Genomic DNA, 20,266 nt, shown 5'->3' with positions numbered 1-20,266 from the left:
TTCAGTGCGACAAATCGCAGGATAGGAACCGATTTTTCATGTTTACAAACTGACCCTAATAAAGTTTTTCTATAACGTAATTAGTGGAAGGACTCCGGCATTGCTATCGAGCATGGTCTCATTCAAGAGCACAAAATATCACCTTAGAGATAACAAGATCGTAGCTCCGCGATTTTGTTCGTACTACATGAAAAACTCGAAAAACTCGGCTACCGGAATGCTGTACTTTGAAACACCGCATCCAGGTACTATACTGATAATTTTAAGCAATTCTATGCCAAAGTTACAAAAGACGTAGCTAGATACACCATCCCACAAGCAAATCTGATGCTTTAAACCAAATCGTGTTTAAATAGACTACGAGTAGTCCCTCTTTCGCTTAGTCCGTCGTGCGTAACGCGAAAGAAAACCGCGAGAAAAAAATGATCGCGCGAAATCCTGGGGGCGAGGAGTGCGCTCCTCGCCTCCAGGATTTCGCGCGGCCACTTTTGACTTGCGGTTTTCTTTCGCGTCACGCAACGACGGACTAAGCGAAAGAGGGACTACTCGTAGTCTATGTTTAAATAAAGGATTGTTGTTGTTGTTGTTGTCAAATGGACGCCGGGGACACAAGGCCAAGTTTGCCATAAATCCCGGGGGTGTTTACTGGCGAGAACGTATGGTATATAAATAGACCATTTTCGGGTTGCTCAGCTCTATGCCTCTGTGTCAAAATGAGTCTTTGTTGCAAAAACCATTGTTAGGAAAATGCGTTTCATCTGAAACTTCATTTTCATGCAAATCAAAGTCATTTTCATTAGAAACGCTTTACACGTGAACTCGTTTTGAAAAAGAGGCAACAGGCAACTCGGCAATGGCGTATTCTTTGTAATGGAGACTCAGTTTTAAAGATTGGAAAGAACGAAAAGGACAGAGCCTTCAAGTAAGCTTATCTTTGGGTATCACGAACGAGCGAAAGACTTGAACCCCTTGTGCGAAGTTGCTCGGAGGATAAATGGGGCGAATAAACATGAACTGAACAGTTTTGTCAATCCATTTTAGTGACATGAATACGATTGTTGGTGACGTCATGATGACAAGGCCAATGAACCATCAAGAGCAACGCAAGCTCTCCGAAGTTTCGCAACAGTGGCCTTTTGATACCCTTGCACTCGGGTTATCGTGTCTTCCCAAATCGTGCTGATCTCTGGTTGTTCTAGCGGCATAGGACTCGCTACAGCGGTGTTGCTCGCTAAAGATGCTAACAAACGCTTCAAGGTTTACGCCACCATGAGAAATCAGGCGAAGAAAGGACAACTGGAGGAAGAAGGAAAGGACTGTCTTGGAGACACATTGATTATCAAACAGATGGACGTGTGTAGCGATGAATCAGTCGAGAAAGCTGTAAAAGAAGTGCTGGACGCTGAGGGAAGGATTGATATGTTGTGTGAGTAGTGTGAATATAAAATTATCTCTTTGCAATGCCTGAAAAATGAGCATCCCGCAATATCGGGCTTTGCCATTGTTAGAAGAACATATATACCTACAGATTTGCACTACTGCTGGGGGTAATTGAAAAATTTATTATCCCGATATTATCCTCGATTACTGCCCTTGATGGTATCCACGACTTCCTCACAAAAAAAAATTGACATCTGTAGGATTTTTTTTCTCTAGACCTAGTACATGACCAAGGGTTTAGATCTCCTTTTTTACCACTCGATTCTTAAAACAACAGTGCAGTCGATTACAGCACAATGCAGTAAACATTGATTTGAATATTTTAACATAATTTTGTAAATCGTGAAGTATTGTTCAAATTGATACACTGGAACACTTAAGACATAGCAATAAAACTGTTTGCATTATCAAGCATACGTGGTGGTTAACGTTTTTGAAAGAAAAAAGAACAAACTATCAAGCCGTTTTAATTTGAGAACTTTAAAACACACTATAAATCAAAAATTTAACCCAACAATTACAATGGGAGTTTTCTTATGGAAGAATCTCGTCCTCGAGATTCCGAAAAAGGAAACCATCAAAACTTTCGATGGTTAAAAACATAACTTCATTAAGACACATTTTGGTATTACTCGGACGCTATTGTTCATCTGTACGCCAGTCCATTTACTATTATTTTACAAAAAGTAGGATTTGAAATAATTTTGCATTGCGATTTACTCGAGATCAAACATACAGCATATTTTTATTCCGTGTGTTCTATTAGGCATCTCAAATTTTACACAGGGAAATAAGTTTCCACGAACTGCTCTTTTTGTCTTTCAGTCAACAATGCTGGCTTTGGCTTTTTCTCGGCTGTAGAGTGTGTTCCTATCAGTATGGCCCAAGACATGTTTGACGTGAATTTCTTTGGTACTCTCCGCTTAATCAAGGCAGTGTTACCGAACATGAAAGCGAGGCAAAGCGGACACATCATCAGCAACACTTCTATGGCAGGAATTGTGGGTCTGCCGTTTATGGACATTTATTCAGCGTCAAAATTTGCTGTTGTTGCTACGCTACTCACTATCTATCACAGAATAGATAGTGAGTAGCGTAGCCAATCAGAGATCGGCATTTGTGATAGAACGCTAGTATAGATTTATACTAAAACAGAATAGATAGTGAGTAGCATAGCCAATCAGCGAACGGCATTCGTCATAGACTTTTGCTAAAGCGAGATAGAGAGCAACTCACTGTTTCAAAGTAGATGCTGTAACCTACCTAAACCCCTCGTTATTTCACGCGAATTTAGTGATTCGGAAACGGATTGGATCAGTGAACCACCGTAAACTTCCGAAAGTAACGACCATTGTCGGCTTTCGGAATAAGCAGTCTTTGAATTTGGGGCTTGTCACTTTCGGTAGGTCGTTACTTTCGGGGAGCAGAAAACGTTATATATAGTTGGTACGATTGAACTATTTTAACGAATATAATATCTTAGTACGCTGGTCGAGTTTCCAATTTAAATTTGAAGAAACGTTCTTAATACGTTCCTCAGTAGGGGTTGGGTGGGGGGGGGGGGCAGGGGTGGATTCGCTACTTTCGGAGGGCTTGCTACTTTTGGGGGATCGCTGCTTTCGGGATTTATTAGCAGCCACAATTTTTTAACGTTACTTTCGGGGGGTCGTTACTTTCGGAATTTTACCTAAATCTTATTACATTGAACTGAGTGCGCGATTCACAGCGGAGAAGAATCAGCGACTTTTTGTGTGGTCCTCTTGACCTCCAGTTGACTCATAGTCTCCAAGACGTTATAAGGTAGCAAAAAGTGGCAATATGTTCTTTTACTATTTTTTTTAAAGAAAGTTCTTTGTTTTCTACTTTTCATCATCATACAATTGAAAGCAAGCATCTCATTTTGTTTTACAAGCAACTGCTAATAATCAAAGTGCTCTATGAGCAAACCCGTCGATTTCCCAGTGGATGATGATTGACATGTGTGGCTTACGGGTTATTCTGGTTATACGAATATAATTACCATATTGACTTCTGGCTATACTTGTTATAACAGCAGTCTTTGTTTCTTTTTTTTTTTTTTTTTAAAAAAGAATAACTTTTCGTGCATACTACATGAAGCTCAAAAACTGGCAAACCTCCACTACATGAGCTGCATTGCTCCAATGGATTTACTCATTCTCGATTGAGCCACTCTGCCTTGTAAACTTTTCGTCGCCTTGCCCAACATATTTTCCTTCCCGCCTGAAGACGAAAGTGTAGTCTGCTGTACGTGAAAAAAAAAGAAAAAAAGTACGCGACTCAGCGCCGTTAGATCGAAAGCGAATAGCTTGCGAATAAGATCGAAGCGACTCTGCTCGCAGGAGAGCTGCGAAAGATCTTTAGAGAAATCGAGTTTTTTTTATTATGAATTACAAACGCACAACATCTAAACCATCGGATAAAATTTGAGGTCGATTATGCGAAACAGCAAGGTCGCGTAACGTCAAAAACCGTGTTCTTATCGGTTCCAAGCTTGAAATAAGTACATGTAGCCAATTGTGGATGTCCTTCACAAAAAAAGGGTTGAAAAAGAAAAGAAAAAGACAAGTGGCTTAAAAAAACAAACGAAAAAAAACAAAGGCCGACGAATCCCGGAAACCAATCAGGTCTACTAGACTGGAACGTGGGTGCTAACCATGGTAATATATGAGAAACCTTGCTTCAAGGAGGAAAGTTACAAAGTACTTCAGCCTTGTCTCAGATTGGCTAGGAAATATGCGAATTAGGTAACACATATGCGACATATAGTCTCTTAAACTGCAAACTTCTCGGAACCCGACGTTTTGTGTGGCTAGTATACAGGGAACAGAGGAGTCCTATTTGTCCTTTTCTTCACTTACATTTGCCGTACAATTGTAGCGCGAATCAAGTTTCAAACGAATAACAATGACTGAAGCCTTTTGTCAGTTGTCAGTAAATCTGACTACAAATGTCAGTTGTCAGTTACATTTCTGGGTATTTGTCATTTGTCAGTTAACCCCTTCCAGACCCTCTTTACTTTTGTCAACTACGAGCTCTGGGCTTCAGATATGAGTTTTCGTCAGTTTTTCTGGCAAAATCTCGACCTTGCATCAAAGAAGAATGATTTAATTACGAGCATTGTAAATAACCCTTTTTTTGGACTGATTGACATAATTTTTGTAAAAGTCGAGCCGACTTTTTTTCAAGTTTACCCTCGATGCGGTGTGTTTAAAGCCCTATCCACAATGCGCCCGAGAAATTTGAGCCCGCAACAATCAGCGGTCATTTTGGGTTTGTGTTTGAGGAAAACATCACATGGTTATCGCCATGTCATCGTTTTCAAAAAGCTTCGTTTTCAAAATATTGTCCGTCCACACTAAAACGCAAAGCCGACGTTTTCAAATTCCCCCGATCTCCAGAGCGTTTTCGAAAAGCTCTGTTTTCGTGACGGATTAGTGTGGACGGTAGGCCTAACCGTAGAAATAAAGCTGCGTTTTCAAATTTATCCGACGGGGTCTTAATCCCCTCAAATTGTGCCCATCCATACCCCTTTGACTTCCCTGGGTTTCTTTCCCGGGGGGGGGGGCACTGCCATATATGGGCTATATAGGTATGTGCCGCTGTGAAGGGTATGGTTTTCAAGCAGTTTACTCTAGGATAGGGTATATAAATCAGAGCGTTTGGGTCTAGAATAGGGTATCATTTTCCAAAAACTGACTTGTTGCTTGAAGATTTTACCTAGACTAAGGAAACCAGGAATTGCAACTCAAAAATATAAAAAAATCAAATCGCCAAGTTTAAATTTACGCAAATCAGCCTCAATAGTGTCGATAGATGGGGGGATTTGGGGAGGTTACTCTAGTATAGGGTAGCAAAATTCAGCTGAACAAGCTCTGGTATAGGCTAAGGGTTCCAGGGTCCCAGCGGCACATCCCCACCCAGAAATTCCCAAAGAACCCCCCGGTTTCTTTAGAGTTCTTCTACCTTTCTAAGCTGTTATTGTGGTATTACAGTGGACTCTATGACCAGCTATCTAGTAAGAGTTGAAATAATTACTTAAAATTGGGTTACCTGATCCGTGTAATCACATCGATGTCAACATTTGTTGTACGACAACGCGCTAATTCTCATCATAGACTACGAGTAGTCCCTCTTTTGCTTAGTCCGTCGTTGCGTAACGCGAAAGAAAACCGCGAGAAAAAAATGATTGCGCGAAATCCTGGGGGCGAGGAGTGCGCGAAAGTAGGGACTACCGCCTAAGCCTAAGCCCGGTGTAGGATTTCTAATCTTGACGTCCTCTCATTATCGCCTGTTGTCAATAACCCCGGGAGATATCCTGAATAAAATTGCTCTACGCTACTCTTCAAAAAGCCAGGCAAAAACATATGCCTTGAGAAGTATATCTTCGTTCAATATTCGTTCAGCGAAACCGCAAAGGAAGTTTTAAAAAGAAGACGGCGAATGAGACATCAGAAAACGATTTTCGCTGCGTCTGTAGGTGTAAATCTAAAAGTTCAAATGCAGTGTTTCAACCGAGAATTTACATTATGTCTTTGACAAAGGAGATCATCCAACTGCGGTGAAATGTTTGCCGATAGCAGCGGAAAGTTTCAGGTGAATGTCCGGTTTCAAGTGAAAGTCCGGTTCAATCTTTCAAATGGACGGCAGAAAGGCCAACCTCAGTGAATTCATATTCACGGACTTGGACGATGCTGTTGAGCGGCGTAATCAGAAACATGCTCGCAGTCGGGTTGAGGGCGGAAAGCTTTGTCAAACAAGACACTGGATAAATTTAAATCTTTCCAAAGCCTGTTGGCCGATTCGCAAGAACATTACGGGTTGCGAAGCGCGATTCCAACGCTTCAATTTGCTCTGGTACCGCTTCGCTTTGCTCCGGTTCCAAAACATTCCTCCAAGACGTCACACGTATCTCGAATGTTGACAAGACGCCGTCAACGCTCCTAACATAAGCCAATCATATTTTTGCGTTGTGAGTGCAACGCATAATTCAAACTCTTGGGCTTAGGCGGTAGTCCCTCCTTTCGCGCGCTCCTCGCCTCCAGGATTTCGCGCGGTTTTCTTTCGCGTCACGCAACGACGGACTAAGCGAAAGAGGGACTACTCGTAGTCTATTCTCATCACTGAGTGCTGTACATTTCCGGTTATGATGGTTCGAAGAAATTATTAGTATAAAAAGGCGTTATTCCTAATTTCATGATTGAAGCTCCAAAGCCGACTGCATAACAGATTTGTAATCATGAGTTAATTTTGAGGGAGAAATTATTTAAGTCACACGCGGGGAATAATGGTTATTATTTCATGGTGACACGGTGAGTTGTTACCAGTCTTTCGTGCACTTAGTTTCTGGATAACCAACTTATATTTATCCAGCTACCCTGGCCTCTCTCTTCTCCCGCGAGGGTTCAACCCCTATACGGCAGAAAGGAAGTTTGACGGTCTGGACTACCTGTGAGGTAGCCTCCAGGCTAAAGGAGGCAACCGAAATAAGAACGAACGCCCGCTGTACTCGTCTCTATGTCCTATCAAGTGGCGTCATGATTGTTGCGTGACGTTATTTTGACCTATTATGATTACCTTTGTTTGAGCGTGGTGTCAGCGGTAAGCTTGCATAATCTGGAATAATCGTTCATCAGGGATATCATGGCTTCTCAAGTCGTGCTGATCTCTGGTTGTTCTAGCGGTATAGGACTCGCTACAGCCGTGTTTCTCGCTAAAGATGCTGACAAACGCTTCAAGGTTTACGCCACCATGAGAAATTTGGCGAAGAAAGGACAACTGGAGGAAGAAGGAAAGGACTGTCTTGGAGACACATTGATTATCAAACAGATGGACGTGTGTAGCGATGAATCAGTCGAAAAAGCTGTAAAAGAAGTCCTGGACGCTGAAGGAAGGATTGATGTGTTGTGTAAGTAGTGTAAATCATGGTTTTCTCTATTTATCCTGAAAGAACCCACATCGAGCTTTGTCATCAATAGAGGTAGTTTACAATGTACTATTTGACCTCTATTGCTGACGCTATTGACAAATTTGTTATCTTGATATTATCCAAAATTGTCGCAAACGACATTAAAATCTGCTCTCCTTTTGATACCTATATATCAGCCTATAACAGTGGGTGAGAAATTACAATGTTACGATTCCGTGACCGTGTGTAGTAAGGACAATGTTGGTGAGGTCAGGCGTTATGTAACAGGTATAATAATCTATTTACATAAACACCAAAGCAGTTCTTCAAGCGAAACGTGATACAGAGCGGCGTGTTGAGTTTATTTGAACCGTTTGGTTAGAGAAGTTTACTCTAGTAATCTATCTAGGACAGAATAGATCAAAAGTCAAAACAGTATATCAGTGGGGGCCATTGAGGTAAAAACCATTAATCTCTAATGCAAATTTTGGTTTCAATTCAGAGTAAATTATTTTTGCCATATTAATTAGGACTAAATCCCAAAACTCTCACAAACCTTGTTTTTTCTTTGTTTGGTGACAGACAGGATAACAGTTAAAAATTACGTCTTATCTGTCCTTTAAAGTGAACGCAAAAGCAGATTTCGAGCATTTTGCCCACAAGAATAAGAATTTGTCACGTAGGTGTTGAAAAGTGCCTTTCAACTGAAATATCTGAAGCAGATCGACCGGCGTGACGAACAATTAATCCAAATTTTTGTAAGGAGTAACTCAATCTAAGAGTACGTGAAAGGGATACCATTGGAAGATATATAGCTGGGTGACTTTTTACCTCTCTAAAAAAGAAAAGCTATATTAACGGGTAAGGTTTATATAATTAAACTCTGTTCAGCACGCGCCGGCAAGCTTAATGCCTCTGGGATACAACTCAAAGGTCGTTTACTTTCCTACCGGGAGATATTTTAAGGGACTGCTCTTTTCATCTTTCAGTCAACAATGCCGGCAGTGGCTTTTTCGCGGCTTCAGAATTTGTCCCTATCAGTGTTGCTCAAGACATGTTCAACGTGAATTTCTTTGGTACTCTCCGCTTAATCAAGGCAGTGTTACCCAGCATGAAAGCGAGGCAAAGCGGGCACATCATCAACAACAGTTCTGTGTCGGGGATTATGGGTATCCCTTTTCTGGAAATTTATTCAGCGTCAAAGTTTGCTGTTGAAGGGTTGAGTGAATCATTGGCTCCGCGTCTACAACAGTTTAACATCAGGTAAAGGAGACATGACAAGTAGTTAACACATTTTCTATGAAGGGACACTATCGTTAGGGCGTTCACGTCAAATTTCAAAGCAAAGCAAAGGCAGCCACGTTTGATTGTAACGAGATAAAACGAGATTGAGAGTGGTAACTGTTTCAAAGTAGATTCTGTAACCTACCAAAAACGTGCGTTGTGATTTTCGTGAATTTAGTTTAAGAGTGCGAGATTCACATGAGAGAATCGCAGAGTAGGGGACTTTTTTGTGCCCTTCTGGACATCCAGTGGAATCCTACTGGCCCGCAAGGATAAGTATTTTAGCGTAAAAGTCATATCGAAGCTGGACTCCGAATTGTATTACTGGCTGATACGGTTTTTCCACTGAGAAGCCTCATCCATTTGTGATAAAACCTGAACCACAAATAATCCAAAATGCACTGGAAGCCCAGTCAAAAATCCCTTGATTACGTTCAGCCCAGTTCCCGGGATGACGTCAATGTTGGCGGTCTTGAGCACTGAAATTACAAGTTTATTTACCAACCCACTGGCGCCTGTACCGCCCGTAACCGCCCGTGACGAGCGCTCGCCTTAGTTCCCTTTCTGACGTCATCACCTTTGATTAAAATTGGCATGACTTATACTCAAGTTCTGCAGGAGGAAAAGATCTTTCCAATGATACCCAGATCAGAGTGACTGGGTCAATTGAGCGTGAAATATGCACGAAAATGCTTAGAAATTTCAGTGAAAAACTCAGAGCAAAATTTCCCTCTACTACACCTGGCTACTCCGTGGTAAGAATTTCCCGTCTCGATGATGCTTTCGCGGAAATTCTTGAACTGAAAGCAAGCCCAGTAGTAGGTCAACAACTGCAGTACTAAGATAACAAAAGGAGAAAAAGGACAAAGAGGCAAAAAATAAAAAATAAAAAAACGAAAAGCCTAAAGACGTAGGTCATTTTGATTTCTGCGCAAAAATGTCATAAAACGCGATGCTAGTGGAAAGAAAGGGATGCTGTGATGTTGCAAATGCCTTTGTGAGTAGGTTAGAGATAATTTAGCTCATATCCAGGCTAAAAATTTCCAAAGTGCCTAAAAATGCGTTTTTTTCTAAAAATCTCCGGGTGTCAATGGGCCGTAGGAACGTGAGAATTTTATTAAAGGAGATAATTTTTTTCGCTGAAGTTATTAGGGAAACTGGTAGAAGGAGAACAGTTTACAGTTTTTTTCTTAATAATGAATATAACTGACATGTTTTGTTTGTCTCCGTTCTACAGGTGTACGATAATTGAAATAGGTCCTGTGGACACCCAGATCGCACAAAATGCTCAAGACTGGACCAAAACCCTAGAGGAGCCTGATGAGAAAACGAAGGAGTTAAAGAAGATATGGGATGGAAATTTCGTGGCCTTGTGCAGTAAGAAGATGGACTGCTATGAAATAGCAGCCATAATCCAAGAGATAATTCTTGGCCAAAACACCAAATTCCGCTGTTACACACACGCCGAGTTTATGGCTGGTGCACTTGCCGCCAAGGTCAAAAATTCTGCCACGAATGAGCCTATTGAAATTATGACCAAACTGGTGTTTGGAAAACGAGAGGATGAGAATTAATAAGATGAACCTTTTCATTCCAAGATCGAAAGACTAATTTTTCTTTAATACAGATAGGTTTAGTTACAGTTTAAAGTGATTTATGCTCTTTCTTTCATAATAGGCCGTTTCCGAATTACCTTGTGCCTCTGTTTCAAAACGAGGCCTCGTGAAAAACCTTTCATATGAAAATGAGTTTGATTTCCATGAAAATAAACCTGTAGGACGAAAACATTTTTATATGACCTTGGCTCCTCTGCTTGATTGGTAATATGTAGAAGATGATTACTGATGATTACTGGTGGAAAGTTCAGCTGCAAGTTGCAACTGAACTTTGCAACTCAGTTGCATGTGCAATTATTTTAACACTCAGGGTCTTTAAATAATTGAGGAGAAAGTGCTGCCTTTGTAATGACATCTGCAAATGGTTAGACTTTCTAGTCTTCTCGGATAAGGACGATAAACCGTAGGCCCCGTCTCACAACTCTTCATAATTAATTCTGTGGGACGTAAAAGAACCCACACACTGATCGAAAAGAGTAGGGGACGCAGTTCCCGGTGTGGTGGGCTATCTCTCATCTGATGGTTAAATGCTCGGAGATATAAACTGCATAAGCTACTCTGAAATTCGAGGCTAAATAAAGTAATGTACGTTTGACCAACTTTGGGTCGATTTGCAGGACCTTGGGCGATATTTCCCAGCCCTAGGGACTCTAAACTAATTCCAGAAGACTTTGGTTCTCAGTCAAATGAAAAATAATTGAACGCTTACTTTGGAGCAATCTGGCCGAAATATATGATGTATGTTTAGATTGTTGTCTGACGTCATGATGACACCGTCAATGAACCAACCAGAGCTTAAGTTACAATTTGCAACAGTGACCTTTTGATACTCCTGACTTACACTTGCGTAATCATGGCTTCCCAAATCGTGCTGATTTCTGGTTGTTCTAGCGGCATAGGACTCGCTACAGCGGTGTTGCTCGCTAAAGATGCTGACAAACGCTTCAAGGTTTACGCCACCATGAGAAATCTGGCGAAGAAAGGACAACTGGAAGAAGAAGGAAAGGACTGTCTTGGAGACACATTGATCATCAAACAGATGGACGTGTGTAGCGATGAATCAGTCGAGAAAGCTGTAGAAGAAGTGCTGGACGCTGAGGGAAGGATTGATGTGTTGTGTAAGTTAAACGGAGTTAAATGGCTAAGTTTTATCCCTAAATAGCCTGCAGCTTCGTCCTTAATAGACGTAGATATAACATCAACGTCTCTATGATATCGATACTATTGCTAACGCTATTGGAAATATTGATCATCTCGACATTATCCACGAATCTGCTGTATTTTTGATAGCTATCAGTGGGTAACAAATTATGGTAAATGTTGAAAACATCGGTGTCACGATTCCGTGATTTTGAGTATCGAGAACAATGTTATGTGACAGGTAAAATAAAAAGATTATTTGTTTTTGTTTTACATAACCGCCTCAGTCAGCAGTCCTCTTTGAACGAAACGTGTTTAGGGGCGGATTTTTTAGGGGTTAATTCCACCATTTGCTTAGAGAAGTTTAATTTACACGGGATACAATAGATCAGAATAAATACTATTACGTATTGGTGGCTTTCTGGTGGCGATCTATTCTTCACTGACGTGTTTTTGACGGAAAATCCATTAATTTCCATGCAAATTTTGTTTGTTAGAGGTGTATGAAATTGCAGGGATTTCACGAACTGAAGTACAGCAAAGATTTAAATGTTAAAGGGGTCTTTCAAAATATCTCCTGTAGATGAGCTGAGGACAAATTCATCGCAACGTTCACAGGAAAAAGAATTTTCACAGATTATACTTTTTGTCTTTCAGTCAACAATGCTGGCTACGGTTTTTTCTCCGCATTAGAGTGTGTCCCTATCAGTATGGCACAAGACATGTTTAACGTGAATTTCTTTGGCACTCTCCGCTTAATCAAGGCAGTGTTACCGAGCATGAAAGCGAGGCAAAGTGGGCACATCATCAACCACAGCTCCGTGGGAGGGATAGTGGGGACACCGTTTGTTGATATTTACTGTGCATCAAAGTTTGCTGTTGAAGGATTGAGTGAATCCTTGGCTCCACTCCTACGGCAGTTTGACATCAGGTAACGGTGACATGAGAAACAGTTTAGAAGGTACTGGACGGAGCCTAGCTATCTATTACGATGAAAGTAATAACCTAGGGAGCCTGGGGACAGGATGCCGTCGTTCCTAGATCCCTTCTTCAAAACAAAGGGAAGTTTTCGGGACGGCAGCTTGGCTTTGAACAAGAGATCCCGTGGGTTGTACTGTTTCCAGAGATTGTGCGACTCTTTTGCATTTTACGTAATTTTCTCATGTGCTTCCCACGAGCCGTAAGAACCCTGGTTACGTCAGAGAGGGAGGCCTGGGTGTAGATACCATAGGTGACAGGGGAGCCTGTGCCCGTGAGCACATCTCAGGATTATTCTTCCTTTCTGGCTACACTCTCTCCTTGTTCCCCTCGTGTGATACGGTTTTCGGTCTGCTGTTCCAATTGCCTTGCAGGCCATCAAAACTCGCCGAAGAAGAGAAGAAGAATCAGTCAGTGACATCTTGTGTTTTCTTCTGGACGTCGCATTTCATTTTCTTAACCGGGGGGTTGGGGGGGGGGGGTACTCCCTCACATGGGCTATATAGGTGTGTGTGGCCCGAAAGGGTATGGTTTTTCAGCCGTTTTGGTCATAAATAGGGTATTGATTTTAGCCATTTTGGTCATAAATAGGGTATGGTTTTTGTACTGTAGTCTTGAATTGGGTATGTTTTTTTAGAAGAAGCTACTTTTTGATCATTATAGATAAGATCATCAACAAAAGCCCTTCAAAAATCGGAATTTTCGTCATAAAGAGGGTAAGGGTTTTGGGAAGCGGGCTGCACACCCCCACCAAATTTTTCTGGGAGTACTCACCTCCCGGGAATGTTAACTGACTTGTGTTTTCTTCTGGACGTCCAAGGATAAAACCGCATTTCATTTCCTTATATATTCATTATAATGTTAATCTCTAAACAAATGAATATAAACTGGCATGTATTATTTTCTGTTTTGTTTTCCTAGGTGTACGATACTGGAGACGGGTCCCGTGCAGAGCCAGATTCATCAGACTGGAGTAGACTGGGGCAAAGCCATCGACCACGACACGGCGGATGAGAAAACCAAGAAATTAAAGGAGATATGGGGTGAAAATTTCCTGCAATTATGCAGTGAGAAAATGGAAACGAATGAAATGGCAGCCTTTATCAAAGGGATAATTCTTGGCCAAAACACCAACTTTCGTTGTTATTCACACTCTGATTTTCTTGCTGATCAAATTGCAGCCAAGTTCAAAGATCCTGCCACTAATGAACTGATTGAAATAACAAGCAAACAGCTGTTTGAAAAACGAGAGGATGGAAATAAATAGGAGAACCTTCTCGCTCAATGATTGAGGTGCTGGTAGCCACAGATTTCTTTGAATAATAAATGGAAGAATGTAAAGAATTTGTTCATATTATTGTGAATATGAAGTACTGTAAAAAATGACGAAACCGTTCTCAGTATTGGTGGAGCAGGGGTACTCCCTTATATGGGCTATATAGGTATGTGCGGCCCCAAAGGGTAGGGTTTCCAGCCATTTTGGTCATAAATAGGGTATGGTTTTTGCACTCTAGTCATGAACTGGGTATGTATTTTAGAAGAAGCTACTTTTTCAGGTCATAAATAGGGTAGGGAAAATCGCAGATTTTGGTCATAAGTAGGGTAAGGGTTTTGGGGGGCGGGCTACACACCCCCATCCAATTTTTGCGGGAGTATCCCGCCCGGAAGCAGGAGCGACGATTTCGTACTTCATCATCGTACGTATTCGTATCAATATTGTATTGATCACAGTGGAAATTAAAACTGTTTGTTGGTTGAGAGCAATTCCTCTCACACGCACCAACACCACTCATGAATCGCACTGTTTCGACCTTTGGCAAGAGTGTCCTTCACCATCTTTTACTGAAATGTTTGCCCTGTTGGCCGAATGCACACGACTTTTCATGATCAGCTCTTCAAAAGCAAGGATAAGTTTTTTTTTCTGAGTATTCATGTCTTTAAAGAATCTCGTCTATTTGAAAGCTTGTACACGATCTCAGCGTAAATTAGAACAAGGGTAAAGGGACAGGGGCATGGAACAGATCTGTTCCTTGAAATATCTGTTCTCTGAGGTTTTTTGCTCACTGTAAACCTAACGCCATTTACCGCGTCATTATCGTAACCCTGAGTAGGATTGAAATTTAATTTTTTCGCTCGTGCACCGTTTTTGATGCAGGCAATATCCGAACATACAAAAGTGTCTTGCCGGCAAGGTCTCTGTTTGAGATTTTTCCGTAAAGACCTCACTCTCGGTTAATAAGTAGTTAGTATCGATCTGAAATGGGTACCACTTTCTATGGAAGGCAAGAACAAAAGGGTTTCCTTTTCATGGTATACAATATCAAGAGTTTGGACACCGGGCGGTAAACTTTGTTTTAAAAGTACCTGTAACCCCAGCCCCCTTCAGAGGGTAGATGCCAGGTTAACGACGACAGATCGTCTTTTCCACATCGACCAGAATGTTTTTTGATCGGAAAGATCCAGTTGCTGTTTCAGTAGGTATGGTGCAAATACATAAACAATAGCCTCCATTTGCCGCGAAAATATACTCGGATATTTTATCCGCGGACATTATCTGTTCCAAGAAGCGAACAGATAATGTCCGCGGACAAATATCCGAGCATATTTTCAAAGTCAAATGAAGGCTATTGTGTTTATTATCCTTCAAATCTTTTTCGCAACACGCGCAGTTTTGAAAATTGAAGAATATACTCAGATATGTCATGGAAGGAAGAAGAATAACTTATAAGCATTCTAAATCATTTTGTATGTACAATTTAAACATTAATAAGAACAGCTTTGTTCCTTGAATAAACAAGCTTTGTTTTTAAAGAAGAACTTTCCAAGTTGGCATAGTAAATTTTAGCCTCTGAAAAAATTGCTTTTTTGAGCGCAGAAAGTGATATAAGAAACTTACGAAAATGCGATTTCTGAGCTTTTTGTTATCTGTCATTGCAAATTAAGCCTCTTTAAAATGAAACATTAATCCGGCAGTAACAAATTGTGAGTTATGTGAAAAATGCGCCTTTGAAGTGAAGATAAACTAGGAAAGTCGGTAACCAACAAACTAACGTAACTATTATCTACTATTAGGTGATCGAAATTATTTAGCAAGCGTTACATGGTGTCCTATATTAATAGTCTCACTTTTAATTACTTTCAGGTCGTGAAAGCTGTGAATTACCATAATCTGAAAATAATTTAAAATGTACCATGATATCAAGAGGCAGTGGTGTGTTCGTGCCCATGTATTTATCTAAGAGCTTTGTATCTAAGTCAATATCAACATCGTACAAGTGCACTCACCAGTCATGATCATGGCCTCCCAAATCGTGCTGATTTCTGGTTGTTCTACCGGAATGGGACTCGCTACAGCGGTGTTTCTCGCTAAAGATGCTGACAAACGCTTCAAGGTTTACGCCTCCATGAGAAATCTGGCGAAGAAAGGACAACTGGAGGAAGAAGGAAAGGACTGTCTTGGAGACACATTGATCATCAAACAGATGGACGTGTGTAACGATGAATCAGTCGAGAAAGCTGTAAAAGAAGTGCTGGACGCTGAGGGAAGGATTGATGTGTTGTGTAAGTTTGTTCCGCGCTGATTCACAGCTACTCAGATATTTTGTTTTCGTATATTAAACGAGGACATTAGTCAACACCTGGACAGTCCGATGAATCAGTATTATATGTACTTTTAAAGCTGCTAAAAGAGAAACCAATCACATACTATTACACATATCAAATATAGCCTGTATCTCCTGGCTTTCCATGCAATTAAAGAAGCGAGACTGTCGTCGAAGTCTGTCCGTGATAAAAGAATGGTTTTTTTCCTGACCGGTCATGCTCCGCTAATTTGTTTCAAAGTGATAATTCGCTTCTCTTAGCCCGTCATCTTGATGGTTTGTTATGTCGATATCTTGTTTCAAACCACAAGTTTACATAGTTTGTACAGATAACAGTAATACAGCTCAGCCATCACCTAAATCATGCAAGATAATATAAAATTTGAAAAAGAATCCTTACAGGGTTGAATTTATATTTTTAGATTTATGAAATATTTATGAAAATACGTATCATTAGCAATAATGAAATTTGTTATCATATAACTCTGCTCTGATTGGTTGTAGGTTCGTTATCAAAGACTTCTGTAAACAAAGTTATATAATGTTGTATATTGCACCCTATTGACTTTATTTTACAAATAAGTTGAATACAACTGACTCCTCAGTTTTAGATTGTCGGATCGATGAAACCTCTGAGTTTGAACTTTCAACTTCTGAAAATTTTAAACTTTTGAAATCCGCTGAATTTTCTCCGGAGTTTCATTCTGATATGCGCACAAGCACAACATTCTCATTTTTTAATTAACATATGTTTTCAAAGGAAAGAAGAACATTCAATCAAACGTTACTTAAAATAATTTTTTGTGGTGTAACAGATTAACTTCTGAAAGAATGAAACCTCGAAATGTAAAAACAAAAAGTAACAAGGATGCTGAGTTAAGCCTTAAGCTATCCCAGTCTTCCTCCGATCTTTAAAGATCGAGGAAGACTAAGACGGCCAGTCTTCCTCAATCAAGTAGATCACCTGGATTACTGGATTACACCCGGAAAACTCGAAAATCCTTTTCAGATTATGGCTGTGCTACTGATAGAAAAATAATCTTCTCATACCAGGCTAAAGATCGACCATCACATTTATTATAATTTACTGCGAATATGCCACTTACAATGTTTATATACATAGTTATATACAGTGCTATACAGACCACTCCAAGCAGAATGCATGATGTTTGTCCGAAGAACCTGTTTCACGATAACTGCAGAAATTCTCGCGCGCGCATTGGCAAATTTTCATTGTCAATAAGCGGACAGACACATGAATTTACAATTTATGCGATGTGTCAACGAGCGAGAGTGGACAATTTGACAATTTGTTATCGTAAAAAAAACAAATTGAAGTCAGTTTTTAATGCGTCTGTCCTGTTATTGAGAATGAATTTTGTCGTGGATCGCCTCGTGGATCCACAGCTACTTTGACGACGCATATGTTATGACGAAATTCATGATCAATAACAGGACAGACGCATGAAAAACTGACCTCAATTTGTTAATTTTAATGGCCTTAGCCAACTCAGTGGTAGAGTCTGGATAAGTAACCGGAAGGTCGTGAGTTCGTCTCTTCGAGTATGATGCTTGAGTCAGTGACACTGTCAGTCTTTGTATTTTGTGAGTTACACGATTCTACTTCGCCGTAGTCATGTTTCAATCGTTTATTATTTACAGTCAATAACGCCGGTATCAGTTTGTTGACCCCCATGGAATGTGTTCCCATGAAAATTGCCAAGGAAGTGTTTGACGTGAACTACTTTGGAGCTTTTCGCTTGATCCAGGCTGTGCTTTCTGGAATGAAAGCGAGGCAAAGCGGGCTTATTATCAACAACAGCAGCCATTTTGGAATTGTTGGAATACCTTTTGTGGAAGTTTACTGCTCGTCAAAGTTTGCCCTTGAAGGTCTGACCGAGAGTATGGCTCCGATACTTCGTCAGTTCAATATCAGGTGAAAATATATCTTAAGTTATTAGTGTTTTTCCCCGTGTAATCAAATGATATTCACGTCTTAGCACAGAGGCCTTTCTTTGAAATACACATGCATCATCGTGATTAAAACTTGAGTACATGCCAGACCTTGGCAAGTCATAATACTTTGCTATTTCTGTTGTACTTTACCACGACGTACAACAACAACCTTTTCGGTGATTCTTATATTAAACAATGTAAACCAAACGCGTAAGTCCTGTGAGCTGAGAATTTAAAAAATAAATTGGGCAGTTGACACTGTCCTGGGACCCTGCATTGCTGCTTGGATTCAAGAAGGGACTGCCTTGGGAAAGTGTCTGATTCTGTATTGCAAATTGAGACCCTCTCTCAATTCAACAAGTTCAGAAACAGCTGTCCGTTGATACTAGTTTTACTTGTATGCTCCTAAGCTCTCCGCTAGTGATACTTATTAGTGAAATTGCGTACACAGCATTTTTCGGTCTCTCAGGGCTGACATCAAACCCCACCCCGACAGGTGTGATTCTTCCCATTATACCCTTCAACGTGCACGCTTCAGATCGACGAATTAAACCTGTTTTTCAGGTTCAAACCGGTTAGACCCTGACCAGGGGCCCGTTTCTAGAAAGCCCCGGAAGCTTTTCGGGCCCGTAAAGCCAGTTTTAGTTCATCCGTATCTAGAAACGGAGAAGTGTATACGCCTAAAACTTCTTGTATGAAGGGAACCTCTCTTCACATTAAAAAATATGTGAATAAGACAGCTCTGTAATGGTAGGGTTCAAGATTTTGCTATGGCTTTCAGGGCCCGAAAAGTTTTCGGGACCTTCGAGAAACTGGCCCCAGCGCCCTTGTGTTATGTGCTTGCATGGGCAAGGTACTTTCCTCTTACAACGCGCACTTGTTTCCTCTGTGGCGAATTGTCGTGACAATCTGACTTAAAGCGCCACGATCATTAGACTACAATTTGGATAAAATTTCACTCGATCAAAACCATCGCGGGTTAGTCGGGCGTTCCACAGTCTGCTTTTCTGGTAGAGAGGTCCTGGTACGCAGTCTTGCGCTTACTTCTGAAGTTTTTTTGTTGTTGTTAGGTGCTGCTTGTTGGAACCAGGACCAGTGCAGACTCCTATATTTGAGAAAGCGAGCGACTGGATTCAAGAAAACCTGGACGCAACGACTATTGACCCCAAGACCAAAAGTCTGTTTGAAGCGGCGCAAGCAAATTTGGACCGCGCATTCAGCGACGCCATGCAGAACTGTGAAGAAGTTGCACAAATTGTAAAGGATATAATATTAGGGGAAAAGAAAGATCTGCGATGTCAAACAAACCAGAAATTTGAGCCAGAAGACATCCCTGCTAAATTAGCTGATGCTACGGGAAATAAATCAGTTGATGTTATAACTGAGCGTTTTTTTGGCGGGCAGTAATAATATGAAAAATCTGTAGCGGTTAGTTAGGTTTGTTATCAGTAAATGTACCAGAGTTCATGACCTGCCCAACGAGTCTGTTGAAAATTTACAGTTGGTGTGATATCTCACGATTTTTACCGACTTAACTAAGTGTGGATGTAGATATAGATGTAGAAAATATAATTATGTGTAGCAATGATCAGAGTAATGATGAATAAAGCGTTCTAAGAAACATAAATGAACAAAAATAGCTTGACCTTAAACCCCTTCAACCGTAAAGAATGATAATTAGTTCATCATACATTTATACCGACAAATAATCACTATTGATTTTGCCCCAATATTCAATGCCACCCTAAAGAACAGCATTTTTAACGTTAGTTCCAACTCACAACATCCAGACTCTCGTTTTGTAGTTAGTTAGTTGTACGGTTAATACAACGAAAATGGAAATTAATGTTTTACACCCCGGCCGGGTCTCAGCATGAACTTGTGCCAAGAATGGATTGTTTATTTTTCGAGTTCGATTTTGTTTCATTTTCATGCAGAGAACAAAGCAATTCATCTAGAGGAAAAAAAGATAATAAACTGGCGGGAGACAATGTAGGTGTTTAAGGGAAAGAATCCAAAACACGAGCCAGAGGCTACCTCAAATAGAATCGGGGTTCGTCTTGTGGCACACTGACTTATGTATGGGCATGTGTACCTTTCCTTGACAGGGATTCAAAGGTTTAAAATATTTCAATCTCGAGTGTGAAAGGATCGAGAATTACTTCTTACTTTCCCTCTTCCTCTCGCGCAAAAAAGGAACTTGAAGGTTCCTAAATCCGAACAAATGAAAATCAATCGAATTGTGCGTCTTAAATTGTTATTAAAATACCATTTGTTTAACGAGGGAAGCACACAACAGTCTTACGACTGACAACCAGTCGTTT

General features: G+C 40.6%; 4 protein-coding genes across 4 annotated transcripts; all 4 read left to right on the top strand.

Moving 5' to 3' along the window:
- Positions 1-1,220: 1,220 nt before the first annotated feature.
- On the top strand, positions 1,221-2,910 carry LOC149113670 (retinol dehydrogenase 8-like). Its single transcript, XM_089286221.1, has 2 exons — positions 1,221-1,426; positions 2,266-2,910. Exons 1-2 carry the CDS (start codon positions 1,270-1,272, stop codon positions 2,532-2,534), a joined length of 426 nt encoding a protein of 141 aa, XP_089142347.1. The 5' UTR covers positions 1,221-1,269; the 3' UTR covers positions 2,535-2,910.
- A 4,143-nt stretch (positions 2,911-7,053) lies between these two features.
- LOC149113669 (retinol dehydrogenase 8-like) lies at positions 7,054-10,448 on the top strand. The gene is made up of 3 exons (XM_020756128.2): positions 7,054-7,366; positions 8,356-8,629; positions 9,888-10,448. Exons 1-3 carry the CDS (start codon positions 7,102-7,104, stop codon positions 10,222-10,224), a joined length of 876 nt encoding a protein of 291 aa, XP_020611787.2. The 5' UTR covers positions 7,054-7,101; the 3' UTR covers positions 10,225-10,448.
- Positions 10,449-10,577: 129 nt separating this feature from the next.
- LOC110050229 (retinol dehydrogenase 8-like) lies at positions 10,578-13,728 on the top strand. The gene is made up of 3 exons (XM_020756127.2): positions 10,578-11,384; positions 12,064-12,337; positions 13,306-13,728. Exons 1-3 carry the CDS (start codon positions 11,120-11,122, stop codon positions 13,649-13,651), a joined length of 885 nt encoding a protein of 294 aa, XP_020611786.2. The 5' UTR covers positions 10,578-11,119; the 3' UTR covers positions 13,652-13,728.
- Positions 13,729-15,538: 1,810 nt separating this feature from the next.
- LOC110050231 (retinol dehydrogenase 8-like) lies at positions 15,539-19,579 on the top strand. Its single transcript, XM_020756129.2, has 3 exons — positions 15,539-15,945; positions 17,649-17,922; positions 19,013-19,579. Exons 1-3 carry the CDS (start codon positions 15,675-15,677, stop codon positions 19,347-19,349), a joined length of 882 nt encoding a protein of 293 aa, XP_020611788.2. The 5' UTR covers positions 15,539-15,674; the 3' UTR covers positions 19,350-19,579.
- The last annotated feature ends 687 nt before the right edge of the window (positions 19,580-20,266 follow it).

The sequence above is a fragment of the Orbicella faveolata genome, unplaced genomic scaffold, assembly GCF_042242905.1.
Source record: "Orbicella faveolata isolate gen_17 unplaced genomic scaffold, um_ofav_v1 contig_14, whole genome shotgun sequence".
Taxonomy (NCBI): domain Eukaryota; kingdom Metazoa; phylum Cnidaria; class Anthozoa; order Scleractinia; family Merulinidae; genus Orbicella; species Orbicella faveolata.
Note: the sequence above shows the minus strand (reverse complement) of the source record. Positions and strands in the feature narration are given on the sequence as shown.